Source organism: Ctenopharyngodon idella, chromosome 7 (genome assembly GCF_019924925.1).
Source record: "Ctenopharyngodon idella isolate HZGC_01 chromosome 7, HZGC01, whole genome shotgun sequence".
Classification (NCBI taxonomy): Eukaryota; Metazoa; Chordata; class Actinopteri; order Cypriniformes; family Xenocyprididae; genus Ctenopharyngodon; species Ctenopharyngodon idella.
Window position 1 is genome coordinate 18877057 of NC_067226.1, and position 24954 is coordinate 18902010.

General features: G+C 37.0%; 2 protein-coding genes across 2 annotated transcripts; one reads left to right on the forward strand and one right to left on the reverse strand.

The window, feature by feature from the left end:
• Positions 1-84: 84 nt before the first annotated feature.
• On the reverse strand, positions 85-7433 carry hrasb (HRas proto-oncogene, GTPase b). Its single transcript, XM_051900927.1, has 6 exons — positions 7123-7433; positions 5263-5396; positions 4436-4614; positions 4179-4338; positions 3918-4041; positions 85-1609 (listed from the first exon to the last, which is right to left on the reverse strand). Exons 2-5 carry the CDS (start codon positions 5371-5373, stop codon positions 3922-3924), a joined length of 570 nt encoding a protein of 189 aa, XP_051756887.1. The 5' UTR covers positions 5374-5396; positions 7123-7433; the 3' UTR covers positions 85-1609; positions 3918-3921.
• A 3714-nt stretch (positions 7434-11147) lies between these two features.
• Positions 11148-24921, forward strand: rassf7b (Ras association domain family member 7b). Its single transcript, XM_051900919.1, is given in 7 exon segments — positions 11148-11366; positions 19337-19486; positions 19585-20252; positions 20254-20469; positions 23411-23567; positions 23733-23840; positions 24626-24921. Coding segments are annotated over 6 exon segments (1284 nt in total). The 5' UTR covers positions 11148-11366; positions 19337-19383; the 3' UTR covers positions 24658-24921.
• The last annotated feature ends 33 nt before the right edge of the window (positions 24922-24954 follow it).

Genomic DNA, 24954 nt, shown 5'->3' on the forward strand with positions numbered 1-24954 from the left:
AACCAACACTACCTTTTGCAATTTCTTATGTAGGAACGCTACTATAACGCTGTGTTCTGCTATTGTTGTTGTTTTTAAAAAAAAAAAAAAAAAAAAAAAAAAAATGTATTAGCAGCATTTGGCATATGACATGTTCAAAACAGAATAACATAGTAGAGGTCCAATGTAATTCGAGGTCATGTATTTGTGTATTTTACATAATGTTAATAAGAGTGTTTTGGAAAATGGCCATTAACCAACAATCTTAATGTACAACAATATTCAGTAAGTGGCACCATGTGATAAACCCACATTACTCTGTGGCAGAGCAAATCCATCAAAACGATCTGGATGCCCACAGCATTCTGACAGAAACCCTTGAAGGTCATAACCATAGCTACTGACATGTGATTTAAAGGGAGAATCATATCCGCCCATGTATGTCCTTGAGAACAATCAATAGAACAAAACACTCTGCAATCCTTATCGGGCAAAATCATCAAATTTCAGCCAGAAAAAGAAGACACTCACTGCTAGTCAAAGACATTGTTAGGTGTTCATCTGATTCATGTAAATTAATTATAGAAAGACCTTTGTTTAGATTTGAAATCTAACAGAAAGACGGTTCTGTATAATACAAGCAATCTAATGTCTGATAGAAGTATTTTTACTCAAACATGAAAAATTTTCTTCATAAAAGCACAAGGGGAAAAAATGCAGTTGAAGATTAGAAAATATGATTCTAGGCATGTAATGACTTAAAGTTTCAACTTTATGCCCTGAACATGGGAACAGCACAGTTCTGGCAAGAATATCAACAAATGTTTTTCAGTCTAAGCTTTTAAGTTTAAAGTTTGCATTCATTTTCCAACAAGTATATATATATATATATATATATTTTAAAGAGACCTTCATTTATTTGTCTTCTTTAGCCAATGCAATTATTTGTGATGCATTTGTCTAATAGCATAAATGAAAAGCATCACATCTGGATATTTAATCAAGCCACAATTCAAAGACCCCGAGGGCCATTCAAAAACAAAAAGAATAAATGCGATTCCATAGCATGTCCTATCGGAGATGTACCTTCTGATCGCAATCTATTGCACTATAACTTGTGATACACATACTGCATATGACTATTCTCTTTGCAAGAGAACGTAATGAATTATGTACATTTTATTAGGTTAGACTTCCTCTAAGCAAATGACAATACAAATCTTCCTCACATCCAGACATATGCTAATCTAACTGATGTAGTAATTCTCCTCTCTATCTCGTAAAGTGTTTTTCTAACATACACATCTGACAAAGCAATATGAGTGGTTATTTTCTGAGCTATTTCTTTCAGTTAAGAGTAGATAGTTTGTTTAATGTAAATATATTTAAGTGTGACAGCTCTCATCCAGTCGTAGCAACTCCAGTGTTGAGACCATTAAAATGAGGTACAACTTCTTTCCTTTCCAGTAAAGGACAGAGACGGGAACATCCCTAAGAAGACTGCAGGGCTGCCAGAATAAAGATTTCCCTTTTACACAGTCTCCTCTAAACGTCCAGCGTCTGTGTAGGTGTTGCAGTGTTTGTGGTCTGTAGGGCTGCACTGCTCTAAAAGCCACGCCATGCACAATCACTGCAAAGAGAAGGGGAGAACTGAGTACACATGTAGCAGTACACAATGGCTTAATTATCTATGAATACTTGTATGTTGAAGTTATTGAGAATCACATATCTATATACTTAGTTGCATATTTGAAATCATATATTAAAGTGCCTCTATTAAGGCCCGTTCACACCAAGAACGATAACTATATTTGCGTCCACACCAGCGAACGATAACGGTCTGTTTATTCTAAACTCACACGCTGCGGTTTCAAAGTGTGTACATGTCGTTTAACATGTTTTGCTGTTCTTGTTGTATTTACACAGTTTTAACCAGCAGATGTCCTCAGCATGCTATATTTCGAGTGAATAGCTAGTGTAATCGATCTAATCTAACAGTGAATTTAGCTGACAAAGTCAATATAGTGGAATAAAAACAACGCCTAGTCTTTTTCACTGCAGCTTCAAAGGAAGCAAGGCAATGTTGTCAAAACTAGCACTGGACACCTGAGGTAATTTTGTTACACTGTTTGCTCGATTAATACTTCTCAACATTTATTCCGAGGGTATGACCGATTGTTTTCCATAGATCCATTTTCTTTGAATTATCCTTGAAAATAGGTTTGACTTGTCAAACAGTGGTTGATTTTTATGGACCTCGGCGATTACATTCTCTGCAATGTCTGCCATTTTAAATGCGCTAAATTAGAATGGATTCTGATTGGCTGTCAGTGTTTTATCGTTTAACATCTAGAAAAAAATCATTCTGAAAGTGATCCCAATGATATCGTTCTTCTATATCATTATAGTAGTGGTGTGGACTCTGCTATTCTTTTATATTTAGAACGATTTTTAGAACTATATCTTTATCGTTCTTGGTGTGAACATGCCTTTATTCTATTTTAAAGGTTCCTAATTTTGTTTTGGAGGTCTCCTACAATAGGTTTACATGTATCCAAGGTCACAAAAACACTTTAATTTTCTCATGATATACACTGTAGCATCGCCTATTTTCTCAGTGTCTGAAACGGTTTGATAAATGATTCGATCTCTAAACCCCTCCTTTCTGAGAGCCTACTCTGCTCTGTTTGGACAGATGGCCCAGTCTGTTGTGATTGGTCTATTGCTTACAGCTCGTGTCAGAAACTAACACCGGGAGCGAGCGGCACAATATGACACGACAAAAGACAACAGAACCCATTATAATCAGTGATGTTGTATACACTGGATGCGGCATGGCATGACAAATCCCAGACAGTAAACTGATACCTCGTTCTATTTATGACGTACTCCAAGCACTTGCGATACTTCTCATAGGAAGGACAAATGGATTTGCAACAGGCGCTTTGTCGCGTCCAGTGTAGACAGCTTCTAGCTGTTGCGGCGTGGAGCGATGGGACACGTCAACGGTTGCATCCGGTGTAGACACGGTGTAAATTCCCATTACCATATCTGAATTTCAGCTCCAGAGGCTCCTCAGCGCTTATATTAGGTTTGGGCCTATAGACAATGCCATTGTCCATCACTGATGGCTGACAGACATCACGATGTTGAGCCGGCATTGCCCCCATCTGCATCCAGACCCCGGCAGACCGTGAGACAGAACGGTATCACCATTTTACTGTTTCTAGTTGAAGTGAGCAGTGTGCCAAAACACCGGTGTGGATCACACCACCAGCACTCAGGATTGTTTGTGGTAATGATATTTCAGCGCTATATCCTCTAGTAGTTTTATCTAAAGCCAAATGCGCTTCATTCAAGCCCTTTCAGCTCCATGCGCATATTCTCTTTCTCCAGGGGTGCGTGTCCACTGGCGCGGAGCAGAGCGAGCATTTTTAATTTATTCCAATGGAAGTTGAGCTTACTGCTCAAACGCCCAACCCTAGCTTCTATACACTGTGATACGAACAGTAATGTATACATTCAAGCCCAAGTCATCATCCTTTGGAAGTGCATGCAAAGTGGATTTGCTCTCGCAGAGAGGAAAAGTCTTCTCGACATGTCAACAACAGGAATCAAACTCTTCCAGGCCTCAGCTACAACTACAGTGTTTGAGGGCGGGTCAAACATTGTTTTCAGGCAGCCAAAGAAGACCAGCTGCCGGCATTATGCAAATTTGTTACAAACCTATGTTGGTTCATGCAGGAAGTAGACTTCAGAATTGGTTCTTTTTTTGGGAGACAATAACTCAATTTATTGTGCACTTTGATCTTTGAAACTTTGCAGACCTTTTACATTCACAAACAACTATATTACACACAACATGAAAGGTAATATCTTAAAAAGCATAATAGGGGCACTTTAAAATGTTCACCAGCATACAGAATAAAGGTGTTTACCGGATCATGACACCACACAGCGGCAGTTCATACAGTCTTGGCCGTTGTCATCTGGCGGGTTCAGTTTCCTCAACTTATGCTGCCTGATTTCACGGACAAGTGTGTAAAAGGCATCTTCCACTCCCTAATCAGAAACACATACACTAATTAGAGCTTTTCTGAGCTATATACATTCAGCCTTGTCATGAAATTAGGACTGCTTGACACTTGACAGAATTATTGGTTATACAACAGAATATATTTGGCTGAAATGTTTCTAACCTGTCTTGTCTTGGCTGAAGTTTCAATGTAGGGTATACCGTAGCTACGGGCGAGTTCCTGGGCTTGTCTTGTGTCCACAGTGCGTGCTGGTAGGTCACATTTATTACCCACAAGCACCATAGGCACATCATCTGAGTCTTTAACCCTCTTAATCTGTTCCCTTTAAAAAGAAACGCAAACAATCAACATTTATAATGATTTTTTTTTATAAGAAACAAAGAGATGTATTCTTATACTTCTGTTTCATATCATTTAACCTGTACTGATGAATGTCCTCAAAAGACTTGGTATTGTTGATGGCAAAGACACAGAGAAAGCCCTCTCCAGTCCTCATATACTGGTCTCTCATTGCACTGTACTCTTCCTGACCTGCAGTATCCAGGATATCTAACAAACATGTCTCTCCATCAATCACCACCTGTTTCCTGTATGAGTCCTGTGAGAAAGAACAGATCATAAATATCCAAAGTAAGATGTTTTTTTCTGAATATTTTAAATTCTCTTACTGTTCAGTTGGCACTGCAATATACTGTAAAATATATCCTGTTACTGATAAAGAGAAAGTGGAAACTATGAACTATTTGACCTAAAGTGGGGGGAATGTACAAAAAGTATTCTCATCACTTCATAACAGTAAGGTTGAACCACTGTAGTCATGTTGACTATTTTAACAATGTCTTTACTACTTTTCTGGACCTTGAATGTGGTAATTTCGTTGCTTTCTATGGGGGATAAAAAAACCTTGGATTTTATCAAAAATATCTTAATTTTTGTTTCGAAGATGAACGAAGATCTTGCAGGTTTGGAACGACATGAAAGTGAGTACTTGATGCCAGAAATTTCATTTTTGGGTGAACTAACCCTTTAAATGTTGGGAAAGCAATCTCATTTGCTGCAGGATCAGCAGAGGCCAATCAGCTTGTGCCATGTGGTAATGTGATTGCTTGCAGATTGCATGTAAAGGACCTATCAGCCTGTGGCATCTGAATTTCATTGCTGAAGTATAATATATAAATATATAATAAACTTTTAATTATGAGACAAAGGTAAATGACAGAAAATACCATCTTGACTTTTATCTTACCTCAATGGTTGGGTCGTATTCATCAACAAAGTGGTTCTGAATGAGCTGGATGGTCAGAGCACTCTTGCCCACGCCACCTGCACCTACCACCACCAACTTATATTCCGTCATTCTTACTGCTGTTGAGTCAGAAGCTGAAAGAAAGCAACAAGGAACAAGGAAATTTTAGGGAAAAAAGAACTGAGAAAATGTTTGAATGAATCAGTATAGGTCTTATACACTTGAAACAGTGTTGAACAAATGAAAATAAGCTAACAAGGAAATAGAACCGACAGGGAGTTTATAGGAAAAGGTTAAAATAAAAATAATAAAAAAAGGATTCCAGTCAACATCTATGTAAAGTATACCAGTGTTTCCTGGAGTAAAGCACTTTCATTGCTGACAATATTTAAGATATATGAAATCACCCTTGTCGTAACACTAGACAAAAAGAAAGCTATTTTAGGCTGCAGGGGAAACTTCTCTACAAAACTTTCCCTGACAGTGATCTATTTGTGTTTTAGTTAAAATGTTTGATTCAGTGCCAGAAGAATCTATTTCACTCACAACCTGTGTAATTTCATCCCTCCCAAACTAGATTTGAAATTCTGACAACCTATTTTATAAAATATGGATCCTCAGGAGAAGATAAGAAGAACCTACATGTAACAGCTGACCATCTAAGATGTGCTTGAATATTTTTTTTCTGAATCTTCATCCATTCACTTTTTTATATATTTATCTGAAAGTATGTCCTAAACTATTTTTATATCTCCATACATATGGAGCCGTTAACATACCTATAATATTTATTTAACCAAATATGAGTCCAATAAAGGTTATTATACAACTACTCTATTACTTGCTAATGAGATCAAAAAGAATTATAGGTCATCTGACTATAAGTCATCTGATGTTTTAAAAAACATCAGTCAAGCCATCAGGTTCAGCTGTGGTCACTGGACACTGCATCAAGTATTCCATTTGAAAATCTATTTTTAACTTCTCCACCTGTCATGTAGCCTTACCTGTGAAAATAATTTTCTTTTTCCCCTTCTGGAAATTTACGAATTTTAAATTGCTTTTAGGCTCTGGATCATGGTAAACATGTCAGGCTTCAACTTTTAATTACTAACCCGTGTCAAAATAATTTTTTTGCCCATAAAATTAGAGATCACACTGTACCAGGTAGGATGTCACCATTTAAAAACTTCCAAAACACACACATTCACACACTAATATATATATATATATATATATATATGCGTGTGTGCGCGCGCGTGTGCGTAGGCTATGCATATGTGTAATATACAGCGAATCCCTTTACTTTCTCCCATTACAGCTGAAATACAATGACATCACCTTTATTGACTTTTCAGACGGTGAGCAATGTAAACAACGTTGTCATTTAGCTGAGTGGATCTCTGCTAGCCTTACAATACAATGGCAACCAATCTATATGATGACATAATAAGTTTCAAAAACGTCCATAAACTAAACCATTACACTAGAGTACAAAAACTATTCTTCACAGAACGTTTCTCGTCTGTTGGTATAAATAAACTCATTTCTCCTGCATCGATCACTATGTCCATACCATACGTACCACCGCTGTATGAATATATGATAGTTGCACAGCTCGCTACAATGTAACGAACTAGAGATGAATGGAATTCAGGCGCGCGCACTGATTTGACGCATTTGTTTCGTTTTCCATGTTCACTACAGTAGTAGTTCTTCAGTTTCGAGATGCTGGTGAAATGATTTATGCCTTGATGCCAATAAAATGTTCCGTACAGCGTCTACAATGAACATTTTGTTGCTGCTGTTATTCCTGCATGACACACAGCATAGAAAGACAGCAGCTGGACTAGTACTTACAAAATCCGCGGCGCTGTTCGCTCGTCTCGACGACACTCAACACAAGTCAATAATATGTCGACATCCCTCCCGCTGCTCCTCTCAAAGCTCTGCTGCTCTCAACAGTTTTCGTCATTAGACAGCGCGTGTTCTTTTTCTTCTTCTCGCGCGCTACAGATTCGCTGAAGCAGATGCGATCAACACAAACATCGAACAACGAGCTGCCGGTGTGGGTCGACTGATAGGCGAGCAGTGTGTGTGTGTGTGTGTGTGTGAGAGAGAGAGAGAGAGAGAGAGAGAGAGAGAGAGAGAGAGAGAGAGAGAGAGTGTGTGTGTGTAGGGGGAAGAAGAAGAGGGCGCTTAGAGCTACAGCACACGCCCAAACCCTGTGTGTCTCAATACACACAACACCACACACTCTCTCAACCCTACTTACATTACAGGTGGGCTGTCTTATGTTGCAAAACACAAAAACAACATCGTTTCTTTCTTTCTTTCTTTCTTTCTTTCTTTCTTTCTTTCTGTCTTTCTTTGATTTTATTTTTTTATTATTATTACAGAACAATGGCAATATAGCAAAGTTGTTGTTTTAATGAATTTCTTTCTTTCTTTTAAATGGTTTAAAACCTGAAATCTTTCTTTCTTACATTGATTTCATCTCTAATGCTTTTTAAACTTTTTTCCGAGATGAGTTTTGTGAGTCTGAGGGACATATACAGTGTATAGTTTCAAAACATTACTGAGTCCTTTAAGAAATAGTTGATGATTCTCTATAGAATATAATTAGAAAAAACAACAACAACGAGAATTGAGTGAGAATATTTGATAAGCAGGCGATATAAATGTGTCGTTACTGTCTTTCTCGGGTGGCTGGTGATTTCTTTTCATGTCATACTTAATTAATATAAGCCGTTCTCAGGGTTGAAGTGTTTTATTATTTCAAAATCACTCCACTGATGTAATTTTCAGAATTGTCCACTAGGTGGCAATCTTTCATCTCCGTAGCCTTAAGGCACACACTTCCAGTCCCTATATAACCTCAAATATATTTCACACATCCACTTTAGTTATGGGACCGCAGTCATAATAAAAACAGAGTTAAAAGAGTATAAAGAAAAATCATACTGCTGTCATTCACATGTCATTAATCCTTGTGTTTCTTGTCCCTTCCTGCTGAAAGGCAGCCAGAGAGTCACATGGCCTTTTGTATGACGACCAGTACGCATTTCATTGGCTGATTTGCTTGAAAAAGCATCCGTCGTCAAGGCAACCAAGAGCCGCAGTCCCACTTCACTTGTCTGGTGAGGCCTTGACAAAGTCACACAGATCATTTTTTACATTCTGCTTGTTGTTTCACTCTCTCATCTCCTGTGAATCTCAAGAGTTTATAAGAGGTAAGTCAATAGATGAGATGTACAATGTAATGTGCTGTTTAGCCATAGAAGTATATTTTCTTGTAATGAAAGCTTCTTGTACTGAAAGCTGCAGAGAGCTCACACACGATGAGGGGGTCCTGAAAGATAATGCATGACATTTTATAATTATTTTACATGTTGCATCAGGTGAGTTTCTTTCAATGCTTGTCATTGATCAGTAACCAAAGTATGCCATAAAAGAATATAAATGGAATAGGCTAGTGTACTTGAATATTGGTGACTGAGTTGCCACAATTCTTTATCTATTGAAAGAAATGGATTGTTAAATGCATTGTGCTTTGAGCAATTAGTCTCGTCATTTGTTTCATTCCGGCGTTCATCACTTTCAGACTTCATTTGCACCATGTCTAACAAGTGCAAGATGTTCCATTGTAGATAACGGTGGCTGTTGCCTCAGGAGTGATGTGAGCCTTTCCCTCTCTCTGTCATGTAAATTAAGAGCAAACATAGAGTCATCAAGGTGGCCATGTTGATAGTAAAAGCATAAAATAAAGGCAATCTCTGCAGGCCATCTTGAACATCACCTCTAGTGATGCAACAAGTTGGCATGCTGTAATTTCTTTAAAATATGAAAAGCACTGGAAAGTTTGCTTGTGTAGCAGTAATACTTTGTATGTAAATGATTTTTGTAAGAAATGTTGTGTTATATGTAGTACAAATATTGTCCCAAGAGCCCATGCAGGATATCATTGTATTGATGTTTAACTAAATGATATTCAGAGCTTTTACCTGCTTTGTCTTGGGAGGTTCCGATTATGTTGAGGGTAGCGGCCTTTCATGTGTTAATGTGGCAGTTTAAAGGGTTAGTTCACCCAAAAATGAAAATTCTGTCATTAATTACTCACCCTCATGTCGTTTTAAACCCGTAAGACATTCGCTCATCTTCGGAACACAAATGAAGAATGAAATATGAAATTTGAGAGCTTTCTGTCCCTCCATTGACAGCCTACACAACTACAATTTCAAGCACCTGAAAGGTAGTAAAGATATCATTAAAGTAATCCATGTGACTCCACATCATAATCTCTGACGCTTATTCACGCAACAACGTCTGCTCTCGCTTCAACACGACACGAATGCGTCGTGGTGCTCTCGTAAACGTACGTTGGAGATTAACATTTTGTAAATAAATTGGTAAATTATGTTTTTTGCGCAAACAAGGCACTCGCGTCGCTTCTTAAAAATTAGGTTAAACCACTGGAGTCACATGGATTACTTTAATGATGTCTTCCTTTCTGAGGCTTGTAAGTGGTAGTTGTGTAGCTATCAAAGGAGGGACAGAAAGCTTTCAGATTTCATTAAAAAAGATTTGATGTTATGGGTTTGGAACGACATGAGGGTGCCTAATTAATGACTGAATTTTCATTTTTGGGTTAATTAACCCTTTAATGATCATGTAGCGCAACAAGTGTTTAAAACACTTTATAGCACTCTAAAATATATGTTTGCAGCAAGTGGTATTACTTTTACTCATGCTTAGGATTATAGATTTGGGGTTTTAACTTTTTTTCTGAATCAGTTATACTGTTCAAAATGTTGGGGTCTGTAAGATTTTTTAAAATAAATTAATATTTTTATTCAGTACAGATTCATCAAATTGGTCAAAACGGTTAAATATTAAGCAGCACAATTGTTTTGAACATGTAAGAAATGTAAAATTATAATAATATATAATAATGAAATGTAATAATATTTCATAATATTACTGTTTTACTGTATTTTTGATCAAATTCAGCCTTCAATTCAGCCTTGGTGAGCAAAAGAGACTTATTTCAAAAACATTAAAAAAAAAAAAGAAATGTAAACTGACCGGTGAATGGTACTGAACGGTAGTTTACATTTTTCACCTAGCAGAAAATAAAAGTAAAAATTCCTTACATCTAGGTGTCCTGAGCCATTTCAGATTATCAAAAAGATACTATGGGGTTGGGCTTTTTTGACTTGGGCTGGTAAGCAATTGCCTAGCAACCACCCAAAACACCTTATCAACCTTACATCAATGTGTTACAAAATACTAAGACTTTAGCAACCACATAGCAAGACACTGGAAATAGCACACAACACCTTAAAATGATGTTAGCAATTCCCTTCCCCAGAATAATGTTCCCTACTCCTAAAATGAACAATCCAGAACACCCTAGTAACCACTCATAACATTCACATTTTAGCAACAGCACAGCAATGCATAAAAAACAACTTATATACCTCATAGCAATGGCCTGGTAACTACCCCACAACATCCTATTGTTACAACATTTACATTTTCTTACAGGCAGGTATCATCTGGTAAGTTGTAAGGCGGAAGTTATTCAGTTTATAGAGGAAGCCTAATCAATTGATCTATACAGAAACACAATGACCACAGTTATGTTACATAAAAACAATGACAGGCAACAGAAAAAAAATAAAGTAATACTAAGTGTACACTTTGTCAGTTTTACAAACCGTGTTAAGGTCTTGACAAAATACTGACAGAGAGAATGAGAAGTAGGGCAGAGATATACAGAGAGAGAGAGAGAGAGAGAGAGAGAGATAATGAGAGCACTTTTACTGGTATTACCTGTGGAGGGGGAGGAGCATGGGAAGGCTGTGCTATGTGTCAGCATTGTAGAGAGCGGAAAGAGCGAGTCAAGAGACGAAACGAGTAGTGCGCCATTAATCCTGCTCCTATAGATACGGGAAAAACAACACCTGTTGGACACTAACATCTGTGTTACAGGTTAACTCTTTGATTTTACATTAGACACGTTTGAGGAAGGTACTTTTTGAAATTTATTCATCATGGTAACCAGGAAGGGGGACACACAGAAGCAAGCTTTCAACTCTAAGGTAAATATAGCTTTCTCTCTGACCAGCAGGTTTGTCTAGTTAGTCTAAAGACTTTACAATAAAATGTGACAAATTTTACACAGATGTTTCCATCCTGTCTGGAATGGAAAGTAGCTCAAACAAGGAAAAAGTAGCTGAAGTTGTTTTTGGATTATGTCATTGATTTTTATCAGTAATAAGGAACTGAAAATAGTTTACAGAAACCCGATACAGGTAAACCATTTCTGTTTGGAAGCAGTCTGTTGTTAAAAAAAAAAAAGGAGGTTACCAGGTTTTGTAAAAACCTGCTTTTATTAATGAAAAGGGAAAAATGCCTGAGGGTAATTAGTCAGAATGGTTTAGTCATAATTCAGCTGTGTATTGTCCATGGCTAATGCAGACATGTATTTCACTTGACGGTTGGACTGTGGGGATTGTCCAATATGAGTTTTCTCAGTGAAAACTGCTGTGCTCAGGTCCTTTGACTCATTCTGTCACTTATGTAAATGTAGACCTGAATAATGCCTGAGTAAATTACTACTTGGTTTTAACTGTGTAGAGTTTGTATTTGTGATTTGATAAGGATCTGTTTGTTTAACCATCTGGGCATAGTGCTGTATCCGATGATATTTCTTTGATGAAGTTCCTCTGGCTGTAACTGTTGAGTAACTATCTTTTTTATAGACTTTTTGAATATTTGAAATTTAATTTCATAAATAAACAAATGAATAATTAAAATCAGTTTGCAAAGCTGGCATTCAGCCATACAGATTAAAAACAATAATTTCTCTTTTCTGATACTTTGTTGACAAGGTCTACTGTCATTTACCTTTCCTCATTTCGTGTGCTCAACAAACAAATAGTTTACCTTGATGTTTTGAAGATTTTTATTAACTCAGCAATCAATTACTTCATTCACCAACTACACATTTTTTCCTCGGATCATTTAAGGACATATCTAATTACACAAATTTGCATTAAAATTCTGCTGCATTCCAATCACCTGACAAAATGATGTCACTTTATTTGGATATGCAAAACAAACTACAGTCACATCTACTGCTGTTTGCAAACTTTGTGATGGAAAATGGTCGATTTCATTTAACTGACCACCTGCATAAATTATAATTGATGCATTTTAAATTACGGATCTTGAAACTAGTTTGAAAAGCATTAGTGATGAAAATTAATGTGTGTAAAAAAAAAAAGAAAAAAAAAGAAAGAAAGAGCAGATCTGATTTATGTTCCTGCAGCTCAAGGCTACGAATCATGTCGTAAATTAAGTGGAGAGGTTGTCTCGCTCTGAGAATGGTTTGAAAGAGAGGACCACTCCCAACCTAAAGTGAGTTTGTGGTTATACTTTGTGGAAATTCTAGTAAATCTGAGATTTCCAACACTCAAAAAAATGATTTTTGATACTGTTCACTTTATTTAAACAGTTTATTTTGATTCAACACCATTGTATCAGGTTTCTGGTTTAAATGTGATTGATTCATGTTAAATTGACTTGAAACGATTACTCTTTGACTTAACTTGATGTTTTCATATTGAAATGAAGTTTCAATCAAGTAACCCAACCAGGAGTCAATCAAACAGGACTTTTACTTCCCATCATGTTTTGCAAAGGGGCTGAACTGAGAGAGTAAATGTTGAAATAAAGTTTTATTTTAAGCATTTTTTATCAAGATGAGAAAATGGAGTGTCTTTTTAATGGTTACAGTTCTTTTATGTTGGTGTTTAAAAGTTTCTGTTAATAATTTTGGGGTTACCATTGTGGAGAAGTGTTACGCTTGTGCTTGGGTTGAGGACCAGCTACCAGGAATTCATTTCACTTTAATAATAAAGTGATCACTATGGTAGTGCTCTGGATAGTGTTTCCCAAAAGCATCGCAAGCCTAAGTTGATCCTAGTTGTGTTGGTGGCAATGGTTCTACGATCAACTTAGATCATCATTGTTTGCATAAATCAATTTAAATTAATTTCTAGTTGAAAAAACAAGATAGTTATTCATTGTACTACCATAACCATACATGAACAGGACATTAACTAGTTGGTGTAACAAGGCAGAATTTTGTTGAATTAAAGTGCATTGCCACAGTAACACAATACAAACATTTTGATTCAACTTGTTGCAAAGAAGTTACACTGACATATTAAAATCATGTTTAAACTACAAATGTATATTGTGTTCATATAAAATATTCAAAGCAATCCAAGTTTACTTGATTTGATTAGATGCGTAATGGGTGCTACGATTAAATCATGTTCATTCAACAATTAATTTTTTTGAGTGAACCAGGGATGCGCACAATCCAGGGGGTTCTTATGCAGATTCAATGCGTTCTTAGAAGGGTCTAGATTGTTTAACTATATAAAACAAAAATTTTCTTAAAATGGCTTACAATAAAAACATAGTGTGTTTTAATGGTAATGCTAAAAGGAACACACTTCTGGTTTGGTTTTAGTGAACAGGTACTTGAGCATTATTGATGAGACTGTGGGGTACATAAGACAAAAAAAGCTGGGAAACATTGAAGTAGATGAGCTGAAACAGAAGTGGTAATGTGCATCTCACACAGACTTACTATAACCTCTTACTGCTATTTCCTTTTTTAGCAAGAGAGTTCTGTTTAAAAAAAAAACTTATTTTCTACTTAAAATTCGTCTGGAATTCTTTAGCAGGAAAAGTGAGGTTGATGCACCTGTAATGCTGCATACCAAAGGTATCGTACTTTGTTTGGAGACACTATTTGCTTGCAGTCGTCAATGAACTCACATGAGAGGGAGGTAGTACACTCCTTCTGCACACAATGGGGAAGGTTTAGATATGCTGATCTACGTAAGCAGGCCAGTTTCACCCTTAACACAAGAAACCTAATGCCTGTGAGACACATCCCTGAGCCTGGTTCTGGCTGGTTCACATAACAAATGGAACATTTTTCTTGGTTCTCGTTGTTCAGTGAGAATGCCATCAACATACAGTGTCTTAGTATAGGTGAACTATCAGATGACATTTCAGGTCAAAAAAGAGAGTTCCCTATACTATAGGTCATTTAGCTGTCAGACATGTAAAGGTCTTATGACCACAATGGATCATCTGTCATCCTCAGACTGAAAAAAGAGCATGAATCCTGTATTTCTAGTTTGCCATATGTTTCTAGTAGCATGTGCCCTCCTGGGTATTCTTCAAAGCCCATGTTGACAGGGAAACATGAGAAAAGGGATGGTTTTCCCAAGCATATTTGAGCTTCACACCTTCAAAAACACCATATTCAAACAAGTGACAATTCAAACTTAGCTGTAGAATAAACTTTGTGAAATTGATGCTAGTAATAAATTACCTGCTTGTCTTAATTTGTTATATGATTTAAAGTGTAAGTGCCTTGATGCTGGTTCATTATTAGATTCCTAATTCTTCACATAATATTGCATTACTGAGTTCGCAGAGTCAGTTAGAACCACTGAATCTTTGATGTTCCTGGTCATGATACTGGTTTAGGGTTTATGGCCTTAAATTTCAGGAATGGAATGTCTAGGCAAAAAGTAGGCAGATTTCATGGGTCCCCACTCCACACTTCATGGCAGATTTGTGTAGTTTAAAAGACCAGGATCTACTGCAGGTCTGCTGACGTAGATGCATAGTGTGCGATTACACTCACATCATCAGATCTGCTACAGACAGAGAGGAAGCTGTTCACAAAGTTTGCTGACTCTTTGTTTTTCTTGTTTAAAGATGCAGTCCGTAAGTTTTGCCTCTTTGTCGCCATCTCTGTTTGAAACCTGCAATTGCAGTTATTTGCGGTATAATCATCTTTACGTGGGTTGTGCCTCGGCACGGCTCCTCAGTGCGGATGTATCTAATGTTTGCTGTCAGTCACCACATCGGCAGATACTGTACCTCGGAGTCACAGATTCTATGTCTTGGAAGTATGATCAAAATAAGAATTTTCACTGGAAAATGTCATCTGAACAAGTAACATGTCTGCCACTTTTGTTCTGACCATCAGAAAAAAAGCATTACAATAACAATCGCTTAGCTCGGATCACATCAAACCATGCATATTATTATTATTGTTCTCAAATTGTTAATGTTAACAACATCAGTATTGCGTGACTATGTGTATTTAGTGTGTATTAGCGCGTTACCTGTAGATTTCAATTTCTGTAGCCACTCCGCAGTCCAGAGTCTTTTGCTTTTGACTACGGGTGAATCTCCAGTCCATGATTGTCATTTGGACCTTTTTTGGATTACAATCCACCATCAAAATGATAAGTTTAATTATTCCAGCTGCTGTGAGAAAAGACTATAAATGATCCGCTACCAGCAGCATCCTCAAATGCCATATAGCCTACTAGATGGGACTCCTTCATGTAAACAGACGTGATGTAATGGCGCAAAGACAAACAGCTGCATGCTCAAATTTCCCGCGGCAACCCACCAGTACTGATTTTATTATTATAAAACATTATTATTGCTTACTGTTGTGAATCGGGCTATGGTAAGGAGATAGTTTTGAACACTGACTGGTTATGTACTTGCTCAAAAATTGATTTAGGATAATTTTTAACCAAATAAAGTTACGGACTGCAGCTTTAATAGGTTTAAAACATGAAAATTATATTATTTACTTCTTCTTGCATTTCCTATTCTTCTTTAAAGTGAAATAGAGGTATTGAGATGTTTAAAACTTATTTAAAACTTAACAGAACATGTTCTACTTTACCTGTACAGAGCTGTTTGTTTTGTAGTCCTGCATTTTTAGAATAGCTGTTTTGGATGTGTGAGTAAAACAAGATATGTGGATATCATTGCTTATATAGGTTTCCACTTTTTGCTTTACAACATAAATTACACGTGATCATACCTCAAATGTGAATTTTGAAACTGTTGTGTTATTTTTTAAACTGTTGCTGAATAAGAAGTACATGCACAGAGATGCAAGTTTATATGCTTGATAAATCAGATCAGACCTTTGTCCTTAGCAGTAATAAAAACAGAACTATAGGCTGTTGCATGAATGCATTGTGTTTATTGCACCACAGCTTTTTAATTGTATTGTAATGATATGGCTGTATTTGTACACAAATAGAAATGAACACCTTTCTGAAAATGGAATGTTTTTCACAGCAACACATGCTACAGGGGATTTCACAATTCACACATACAGCTTTGGGCCATTCATTAAGTTTTGATGGAGAAGTCGTGACTGTTCTGTGCTGTTTACAGTAATAAACGCTGGATCATAATGTGTTTTGAGTTCCATTGTACTGCTTTATAAATTTAAACGTGCTCTAGATGGACCGTTGCGGTGCGTCTTGCTCTTGCTGCTTTTTCAGCATCTCGCACATGAGCCTCAAGAGGGTCTCGAGACTGCGGCTCTGCGGTTGCACACAACCTGATCTCATGAGAAAATGCAACTATTTTACAAAGTGAACTTAAAGGATTAGTTCACTTTCAAATAAAATTTTCCCGATAATTTACTCACCCCTATGTCATCCAAGATGTTCATGTCTTTCTTTCTTTGGAAGGCGATCATTTGTTTTTATAAAGCATATACATTTAAATTTTTTTAGAATATGACCAATCGTTTCGCTAGATAAGACCCTTATTCCTCGTCTGGTATCATTTAAAGCCCTTTGAAGCTGCACTGAAACTATAATTTTGATCTTCAACCGTTTGGAGGCCATTGAAGTCCATTATAAGGAGAATAATCCTTGAATGTTTTCATGAAAAACCTTAATTTCTTTTCGACTGAAGAAAGAAAGACATGAACATCTTGGATGACATGGGGGTGAGTAAATTATCAGGAAAATTTTATTTGAAAGCGAACTAATCCTTTAACCAGGTAGGGAAGTTGTGATAGTCTTTTCTTCCCTATTGTGACGCATATCCGAGTGAAACGGCTTCTTGGACAAGAAAAAAAGATGTAGGACAGGACTTGATTTTGAACTGTCATTTTTGATTTCATGGTGACTGTAAGCAAATCGTATATGAAAACATGCAATATGCCAAAACATAAAATAGTTCTAAATTGCCATGAGAGTTTGCCATTGAGCAGTGTCACATTGGACAGGTAAAACGGTAACACTTTACAATAAGGTTTCATTAGTTATTAACATTAGGTAACACGAATTAAGAATTAACAATACTTCCACAACATTTATTAATCTTAGTTAATGCTATTTTCAACATTTACTAATGCATTATTAAAATCAAATGTAATTTGTTAAAATGAATTAATGTACTGTGAGCTAACATGAACAAACAATGACCAGCTGGATTTTTATTAAATAACATGAACAAAGATTATTAAATACTGTAAAAAATGTATTGCTCATTGTTAGTTCATGTTAGTAATACATTATCTAATGTTAACAAATGAGACCTTATTGTAAAGTGTTACAGATAAAACTAAAACACTTCTCCTCATGCGGGGAGAAAAGAAAACTGAGTTTAAAGTCATTTCCAGTCATTGACATACCGGTATTTTCAAGCTGATGTGTGAATGTTATCCTAAAAAAAAAAAAAAAAAAACACTGGAAAAATAAATAGACCACATTCAACGTGTCAAAGCAGCTATGACTCATAAAAACACAAAATGTTCCAGCATTTTAGCCTAACATTTAATTAAGGTTAAATCTGTGAAGGTCATTGTGCTAAAATAATTGATTACAACATTTAACAGAGGTGTGGCTTAATCAAGCCAAAGACATGACATCTCTGTTACAATATAGTATTATGAAAAACAAACAACGAAACCTTAGCCAAGTTCTGTAGAGAAACTAAAAGACAAACAATAGTCTTAACTTTATCCTGAATCTCTTAAGGTTATTTCCATTTTGTTAAATGAATGACCTAGTGTGACAGGCAGAAGTGTTGTGACTGGGAGTACAGTACACACATTCTTTGAGCATGTGAGCACAGTTTCAAGGTTTGCAGGAATGTGAAGGTTGGTTAATGATTGCCTCAGGAGTCAAGCATTATGTGCAGGTTGAGGACATGAGACACATGCTAACTCACCTCACAAAGCAGATTAAAAAAACATAAGGACAGACAGTTTTTAAGAGATCCAGTGTCTTAACCTGTTCATTTGGCAGAAGTAAATGAAACATCTGTGTTTCAGATTTGATTTTCAGATTTTCAGATCATGCTGTATAGGGGAGATATCCTTGAAGGACTTTGATCTGTTGTGTCTCACTATTAAAAATGTTTAATTAATTTTTCTTTTTTCTTTTTAAATGACTTCTCATTAATGTGTTGGATAAAGGGGATTATTGTCTTGCATTGCTGACATGATGAAGCAGAAGTTGTTTTGAGAGGTGCTTTGTGAAAAATACAACTGGTTCCTTTACGGTCTAGATTAACATTTCACCATGCATGCTTCTAGAGAAATGTGGTGTCAGGTTGAAAGTGTTCATCCTATTGAACCATGTTATAACAGCTACATAACATATGAGTTTTCATCACATCTCTTTGATGTAGTATAAAACATTATCTAACAGTAACAATGTTTATAATGCATTTTGGCATTCATTGGTTTAATCCACGGCGCACTTTGCCATTATCCGACTTGTAAGGCAACATTCCTCATAATCGAATACCAAAACCTTTTGAGTGTATTATTGCACAGACTAAGTCTCTTGTTACAGTTTTTGGTGAGTTTAGTGAATTTAACTAAAATTACAATTTTCCTTTCTGAAGGCGAGAGAAAGGAACAGAATCAGTTACTGCTTAACCACTTCATTTTAAAAACAAAGGATCATTTTTGTTGAATCATCCTAAAAGTTAAACTGCTTAATGGGTCAGAATTAAAAATGTAATGCTGACTCCTGATATTATGACTATTTAAGGACAGTTCACAGTTCACAAACCTGTTTTCCTGTTCAAATCCAAATTATGCCTTTGGTTGTTTCTGTTCTGACCACTTTTGTTTTTGTTTCACTTAAATATTCTCTGTATTTTAAGTAATTGTTCTTCACAATCTGTTCAGCAGAGCACTGTGATGTAGAGCCGCTCCTTATTGACTTTCTCACAGTCATGGAGCTGAAGGTTTGGGTGGATGGCATTCCACGTGTTGTTTGTGGCCTATCAGAAGATACATCTTGTCAGGATGTAGTCATTGCTCTTGCCCAGGCTATAGGTAAGTTTTTAAGCATCTCTCTCTTCCTCGTTTTTTTTTTTCTTGTTGAGTAGCTAATGCATTTATATTTTAATGTTTTGTCCTAATGTGCTCTCCAGGACAAACAGGTCGGTATGTTCTCATCCAGAAACTACGGGATAAAGAACGGCAGCTTGTGGCCAATGAATGCCCATTGGAGTCCCTGGCTAAACTGGGTCAGTTGGGCAATGAAGTGCAATTCATCCTACGGCGCACCGGCCCCACGAGCAGTGAAGCCTTAGACCAAAGTCGAGCCCCGCAATTACCCAGACCCCCAGATCCAGTGCCCCTCAAACACAAAGAGCCAAAAAAAGGTCTTACTTTCAATCTTGGGCCCTCCACATCACCCCGAACTCATGTAAAACAGGTTGAAAAATCACCCAGAGACTCCCAAGCGCGAGGGGTGTCCCCATCTCCACCCTCGTCTCTTGCCCAAGCTGGTCCATCCAAAGACTCACTCTATCAGCAGATTCTACGACAACAGGGGCAGCTACAGTCTCTGCAGGGACAGCTGGAGGCTCTAGAGAGGGAGATGGCCGTGTGGGAGCAGGCTCCTCCTCCAACCCTTTCCCCTGACCTCCTTGAGGAAATGGACCACCTACAGCAGTTTTTTAGGAGGAACGAGGCTGAGCTGGCCCATACGCAGTACTGGGAAAATGAATTTCAGTCTGAAGTTCAAAGAGAAAAGGAAATGCTACAGAAAATAAATGAACTCCATTTATCTCTAGACAAACACAGTCGAAGGCTGCATGAAACAGACAGCCAATCTGAGGCTGCTAGAGCGAGATATTCATGTTCTTAGTGAAACCAAGAGAAATGGTATGCTTCAAGCCAGACCCAGTGTTGAAGAATCTGTACTCATAGCGAAAGAACAACTGGACAACCATCAGCGTCAGGCAGCTGAACTGCAGGCATCAATTGAAGAGACAGAAAAGGTGCTAAGGCTGGCAGATGAACAACTGCAGGTCTGCATTTCTGTTTTTATAACTCAGTGCTACCCACTTGTCATATTATCCATAATTTATTGTTCCACTAGAGTTTAAGTTTCAAATACTCGTTTATTTATTCATTTTCACGTTTAAAATTGCATAATCCAATCAATGTATCCTCTCATATTATGAGACAATATTGCATGGGCTCACTGCGTGATTGTTATGAGGCAGTTTAGAAATATCAGAGAGGAGGATCCAAATGCAGTGACTATTTTATTAAAACAAACCAAACATGAGATAAACAGATCTAAACAGAGCACACATAATATTAACGTAGGACAACACCAGACAAGGAACATGACAAACACTGGGATTTAAATACACAAGGGGTAATTGGCAAATAAGACAGACCTGGGAACAATCAAAGAATCATCAAGAAAAAACTACAAAGGACTACAAAACATGGTGCAGAACAGGAAATAACATAAAAGTCCACACAAGATCAAGGGAACTCAAGACAGGAATGTAACAGTGGACAAGTACTAGAGTCACCAAATAATGCCAGGGTTATATGCTGCATTCAAATATGCATACTTCCTTACTATATAGAATGTGAAAAACAGTACAGGAAAAGAGTAGGATGTCCAAAGACAAAAGGTGCATCCCAATTCACGTACTTATGCACTATTCTATACCATTTTGTAGTATAAATATTGCGATTAGTGTATTCAGACTGAAAATACCAAAAAGTAAAGGTGCACTTCAAATACTAAAAATAACCTTATAAATTTATACACTAGATGGTTGAGTGCATAGTGTAAGTGCATAGTGTATATTTGGAACACAACTATAGTATTTGAAAAACAGTAGTTATAATCTATCCGGATGACTTACTACTTCCGCAGAGATTCTGGAGTGTGCATTCGATGGATACTTTACTATCCCATGAAGCCACGGGTGAGGAGCTGTGAATGTGAGTGTAGCTATTCAACTAACGCCGTAGATCAAGACCAACATTACAGATGTAGTACACCCAGATTTCATTCATACTGCACACATTTTTTAACAGTCACGAAAGAATCGTTTTTCATCAAATGTAGTACCTACTCAGTATGCGATTTCGGGTGCAAACAAGTAATTTCCATTCTACTTTACTATTACGTGGCTCTCTGGAATACTTGATTCTGATTGGTCAATCTTGGCATTTGGTTGTCTGATATTCTGTAATATCTGCCAATGTCATGGCAACACTGTATAGACCTTAATCAGGGCAGCGCCATATTTAAGTTTTGACAGGAATGAAAAAGAGGCTGTGAGGGATAGAAGTACAGTGCGTTCAGTGGATTATACTGTTGTTTAACAACATGCTGATTGTTCAGATGACAAAACATCTTTCTAAAAAAAATAAATCTTTTAGTAGACAAAAAAAAAAAAAACATTATTGAATGTTGTGAAAATTTCTTGATCTAAGACCTTTATACAGTGCTTGCCATTGTAAACATTGTAAGTCTATCCCTCACAGCCTCATTTTCATCCATGTTAAAGTCAATCTGGCGTCTAACCTGACTAAGGTCTATATCAGCCTGCTCACCGGCACAACACTTACGTCTCTCGTATCACACCAGACTCGGCCTCTCTTGTTTCATACAAAGGCAACTTGCGGCATCTTTCATCTCAGTTATTGATTGTAGTGTAAATGACCTCAGTGGACCACAGTGTTAATATTACTGTAATATTGTTATTGTGTTAGTTCTGTTGCTAGCCTGATTATTTTGTTTAATTTTTTATTAGTCGAAGCTTTTTAAGATTATATACAGGTAGGATTATGAAGTAATTTCAACTCAACATTTCATGTTCACGTATCACCCTGTCGGGGCTTAGTTAATGATAATGACTTGCTGACTGTACAGTATCCCTTACATAAAACCACTTTGTACTAGTTGTTGCCTCACACCAGTACATTAAATGCGGACACACAAAAGCATGTTGTGAGCACTCATCATGACTAATTGAAACTCAGGGCTATATACTGTACACACTACTTCACTATTACTTCATTTGTTGTCTCACTCCCATCTGCAAGGGCAGTGCTATATTAATTCGTCCTTCAGGTTGCTGTTATCACCAACAATACTAGTCATACCTTTGATGGTTTAAATCAAAAAGAGTGAGATTGTGTGTGTTTAGCATGACGATGTAATTAAGTACTCACCCTCATGTCGTTCCAAACTCGAACACAAATTAGGATATTTTTGATGAAATCTGAGAGTTTTTTTTTTTTTTAGCTCCCATAGAAAGCAACGAAATTACCACATTCAAGGTCCAGAGAAGTAGTAAAAACATCATTAAAGTAGTCAACATGACTACAGTGGTTCAACCTTAATGTTATGAAGTGACGAGAATGCTTTCTGTGCGCAAAAAAAAAAACACAATAACGACTTTATTCAACAAATTCGTCTCTCCCCTGTCATTCTCCTACGCTGTTTACATTCAGAGCTTCCTTGTGTCCTATGTCAGAACGCCAGCTCATTCAGGAGAATGACAGGGGAGAGACGAATTTTTTGAATAAAGTCGTTATTGTGGGGTTTTTTTTGCGCACAAAAAGCATTCTCGTCACTTCATAACATTAAGGTTGAACCACTGTAGTCACGTTGACTACTTTAATTATGTTTTTAATACTTCTCTGGACCTTGAATGTGGTAATTTCGTTGCTTTCTATGGAGGATAAAAACACCTCTCGGATTTCATCAAAAATATCTTAATTTGTGTTCCGGTCTTATGGGTGTGGAAGGACATGAGGGTGAGTAATTAATGACAGAAATTTCATTTTTGAGTGAACTAACCCTTTAAGTCTGTGTAGGCATTTCATTACAAGAAAAGAGAACTATGTGATAAAGGAACATTGATGTTGAAAGTCACTACTTCAACTTTTTCCTCCAACCCAACACTAAATCTCTCTTATGTTCCCCTGTAGGCTAAAACCAAGGAAATGGATGATCTGAACAAGGAGCTACGCCAGTGTAACCTGCAGCAATTTATCCTGCAAACAGGAGTCACTCCAGCACAATCCAATCAGCAAACCGAAGAGATCGATTTTGCTCTCCTCAAGCCTGATGGACAGAGTGATGAAGGTGTGTAAAATTACAAGCAGTTTTCATACGCCGCTAGTTGGGTCTTTTCCACTATACATGGGGCTAATATGTTTTTATGAATGTCTTCCAAATGGGAAAACACTATCTGGTGGTTTCAGAAGAAAACTATACATAACCAAATAACTGACACTGTGTTTACAACAGATTCAAATTCCTCCATCTTGGAGTTTAACCCTCGCACCACTGCCAAGCAAATCCTTGGGAACCCACGCAGCCTCCAGAACCCGCTTGTCTCCAGCCTTCATCCAGAGGGTGTGTATGTGTGACACACAGCTTGCACACTGCTGCCCTCTGCTGGCTTAAGTCTTCTGCTTGTCCACTTCTACCTCTTCCTGCTTCTCAGAATGCACACTCATTTTACTGCACAACTCCTCTCCTTGCTGGTGGCTCTTTGTATTGTCAAATGCACTGTAATGGGCTGTAAATTCTCTGCCAAAAAGACAGCGAAAGAAAGAACACAAACCAGCATGTTCATTTTGTCTTCTGTGGTTTCCTATAATCAGATAGCAGGCCTCTGTCTTGCTGTGTCAAGCTACTACAAACAAAATGATCACCTTCCCATTTTGTTGAAACCTGCACTGCCTTGGGGTTATTTCATGCAGGCTCAGGTGAATCATGAGCTACCGGTGTGCTTTGCTCCATGTTTCCTGCCAGGCACAAGTGTTTTATGTAGAAAGAAATTAAGTAGTTATTCGTTTCATGTCTCTCTATGGAACTGCCTCCAGTGGATGCTGCTCATATTGATCACGTGCGTGAACAGAAATGTTGCAACAGACTCAAGGTCAGGCTGTAAAATGTCTGACTGTAAATGGAGCATTTTAATGTTCGATTTTGAGGTTTAATGCTGCTGTTTTTTTTTTAAGCTAGAGCCCTTTTCTTTTTCTTTGTTTATATTTTCCACATCCTTCTTTCTTTATGCAGTCTTCCCTGTGTCTGTGATATGAAACATTACCACCACCAGTTGAATTTAAAAACATATTTTCCAATCATCCTCCATGAAGCCCAGAACCTCATTCCATTTTGTGTGTGTCTTGCAGTCCTGTCATCAAGAGAGACATCATGGCGATAAAGTCTGGACTACAACCCCAAGGAATTATTCACTGTTCACTTTATATTATTTCTGCTTAATTTTATCTGAATATGTTAATTATAGTTTCTTTTGTATGATACTCTGTGAAATGCATTTGTGAAAACATACTGTAAGAAAAAGTCTTTGTAAATACAGTGCTGTCTTTGTAATTATTAAACAGATTAAGATTTTTGAATGTATTTTAACAATCTTCATATATTTCATTAACTAAAAACATACCAAAATAAAAACAAATCATTACAAGTTTTTAGGTTTATTGATTTTCCATTTTAAAAT

Bases quoted from the DNA above. Each gene is read 5' to 3' on its own strand.
- hrasb (XM_051900927.1), bottom strand. From the start codon at position 5,373: ATGACGGAATATAAGTTGGTGGTGGTAGGTGCAGGTGGCGTGGGCAAG. The intron at 4,615-5,262 runs GTAAGATAAAAG...TCTTTCTCACAG, and splicing joins AATACGACCCAACCATTGAG to GACTCATACAGGAAACAGGT. The intron at 4,042-4,178 runs GTTAGAAACATT...GTTTCTGATTAG, and splicing joins CTTCAGCCAAGACAAGACAG to GGAGTGGAAGATGCCTTTTA.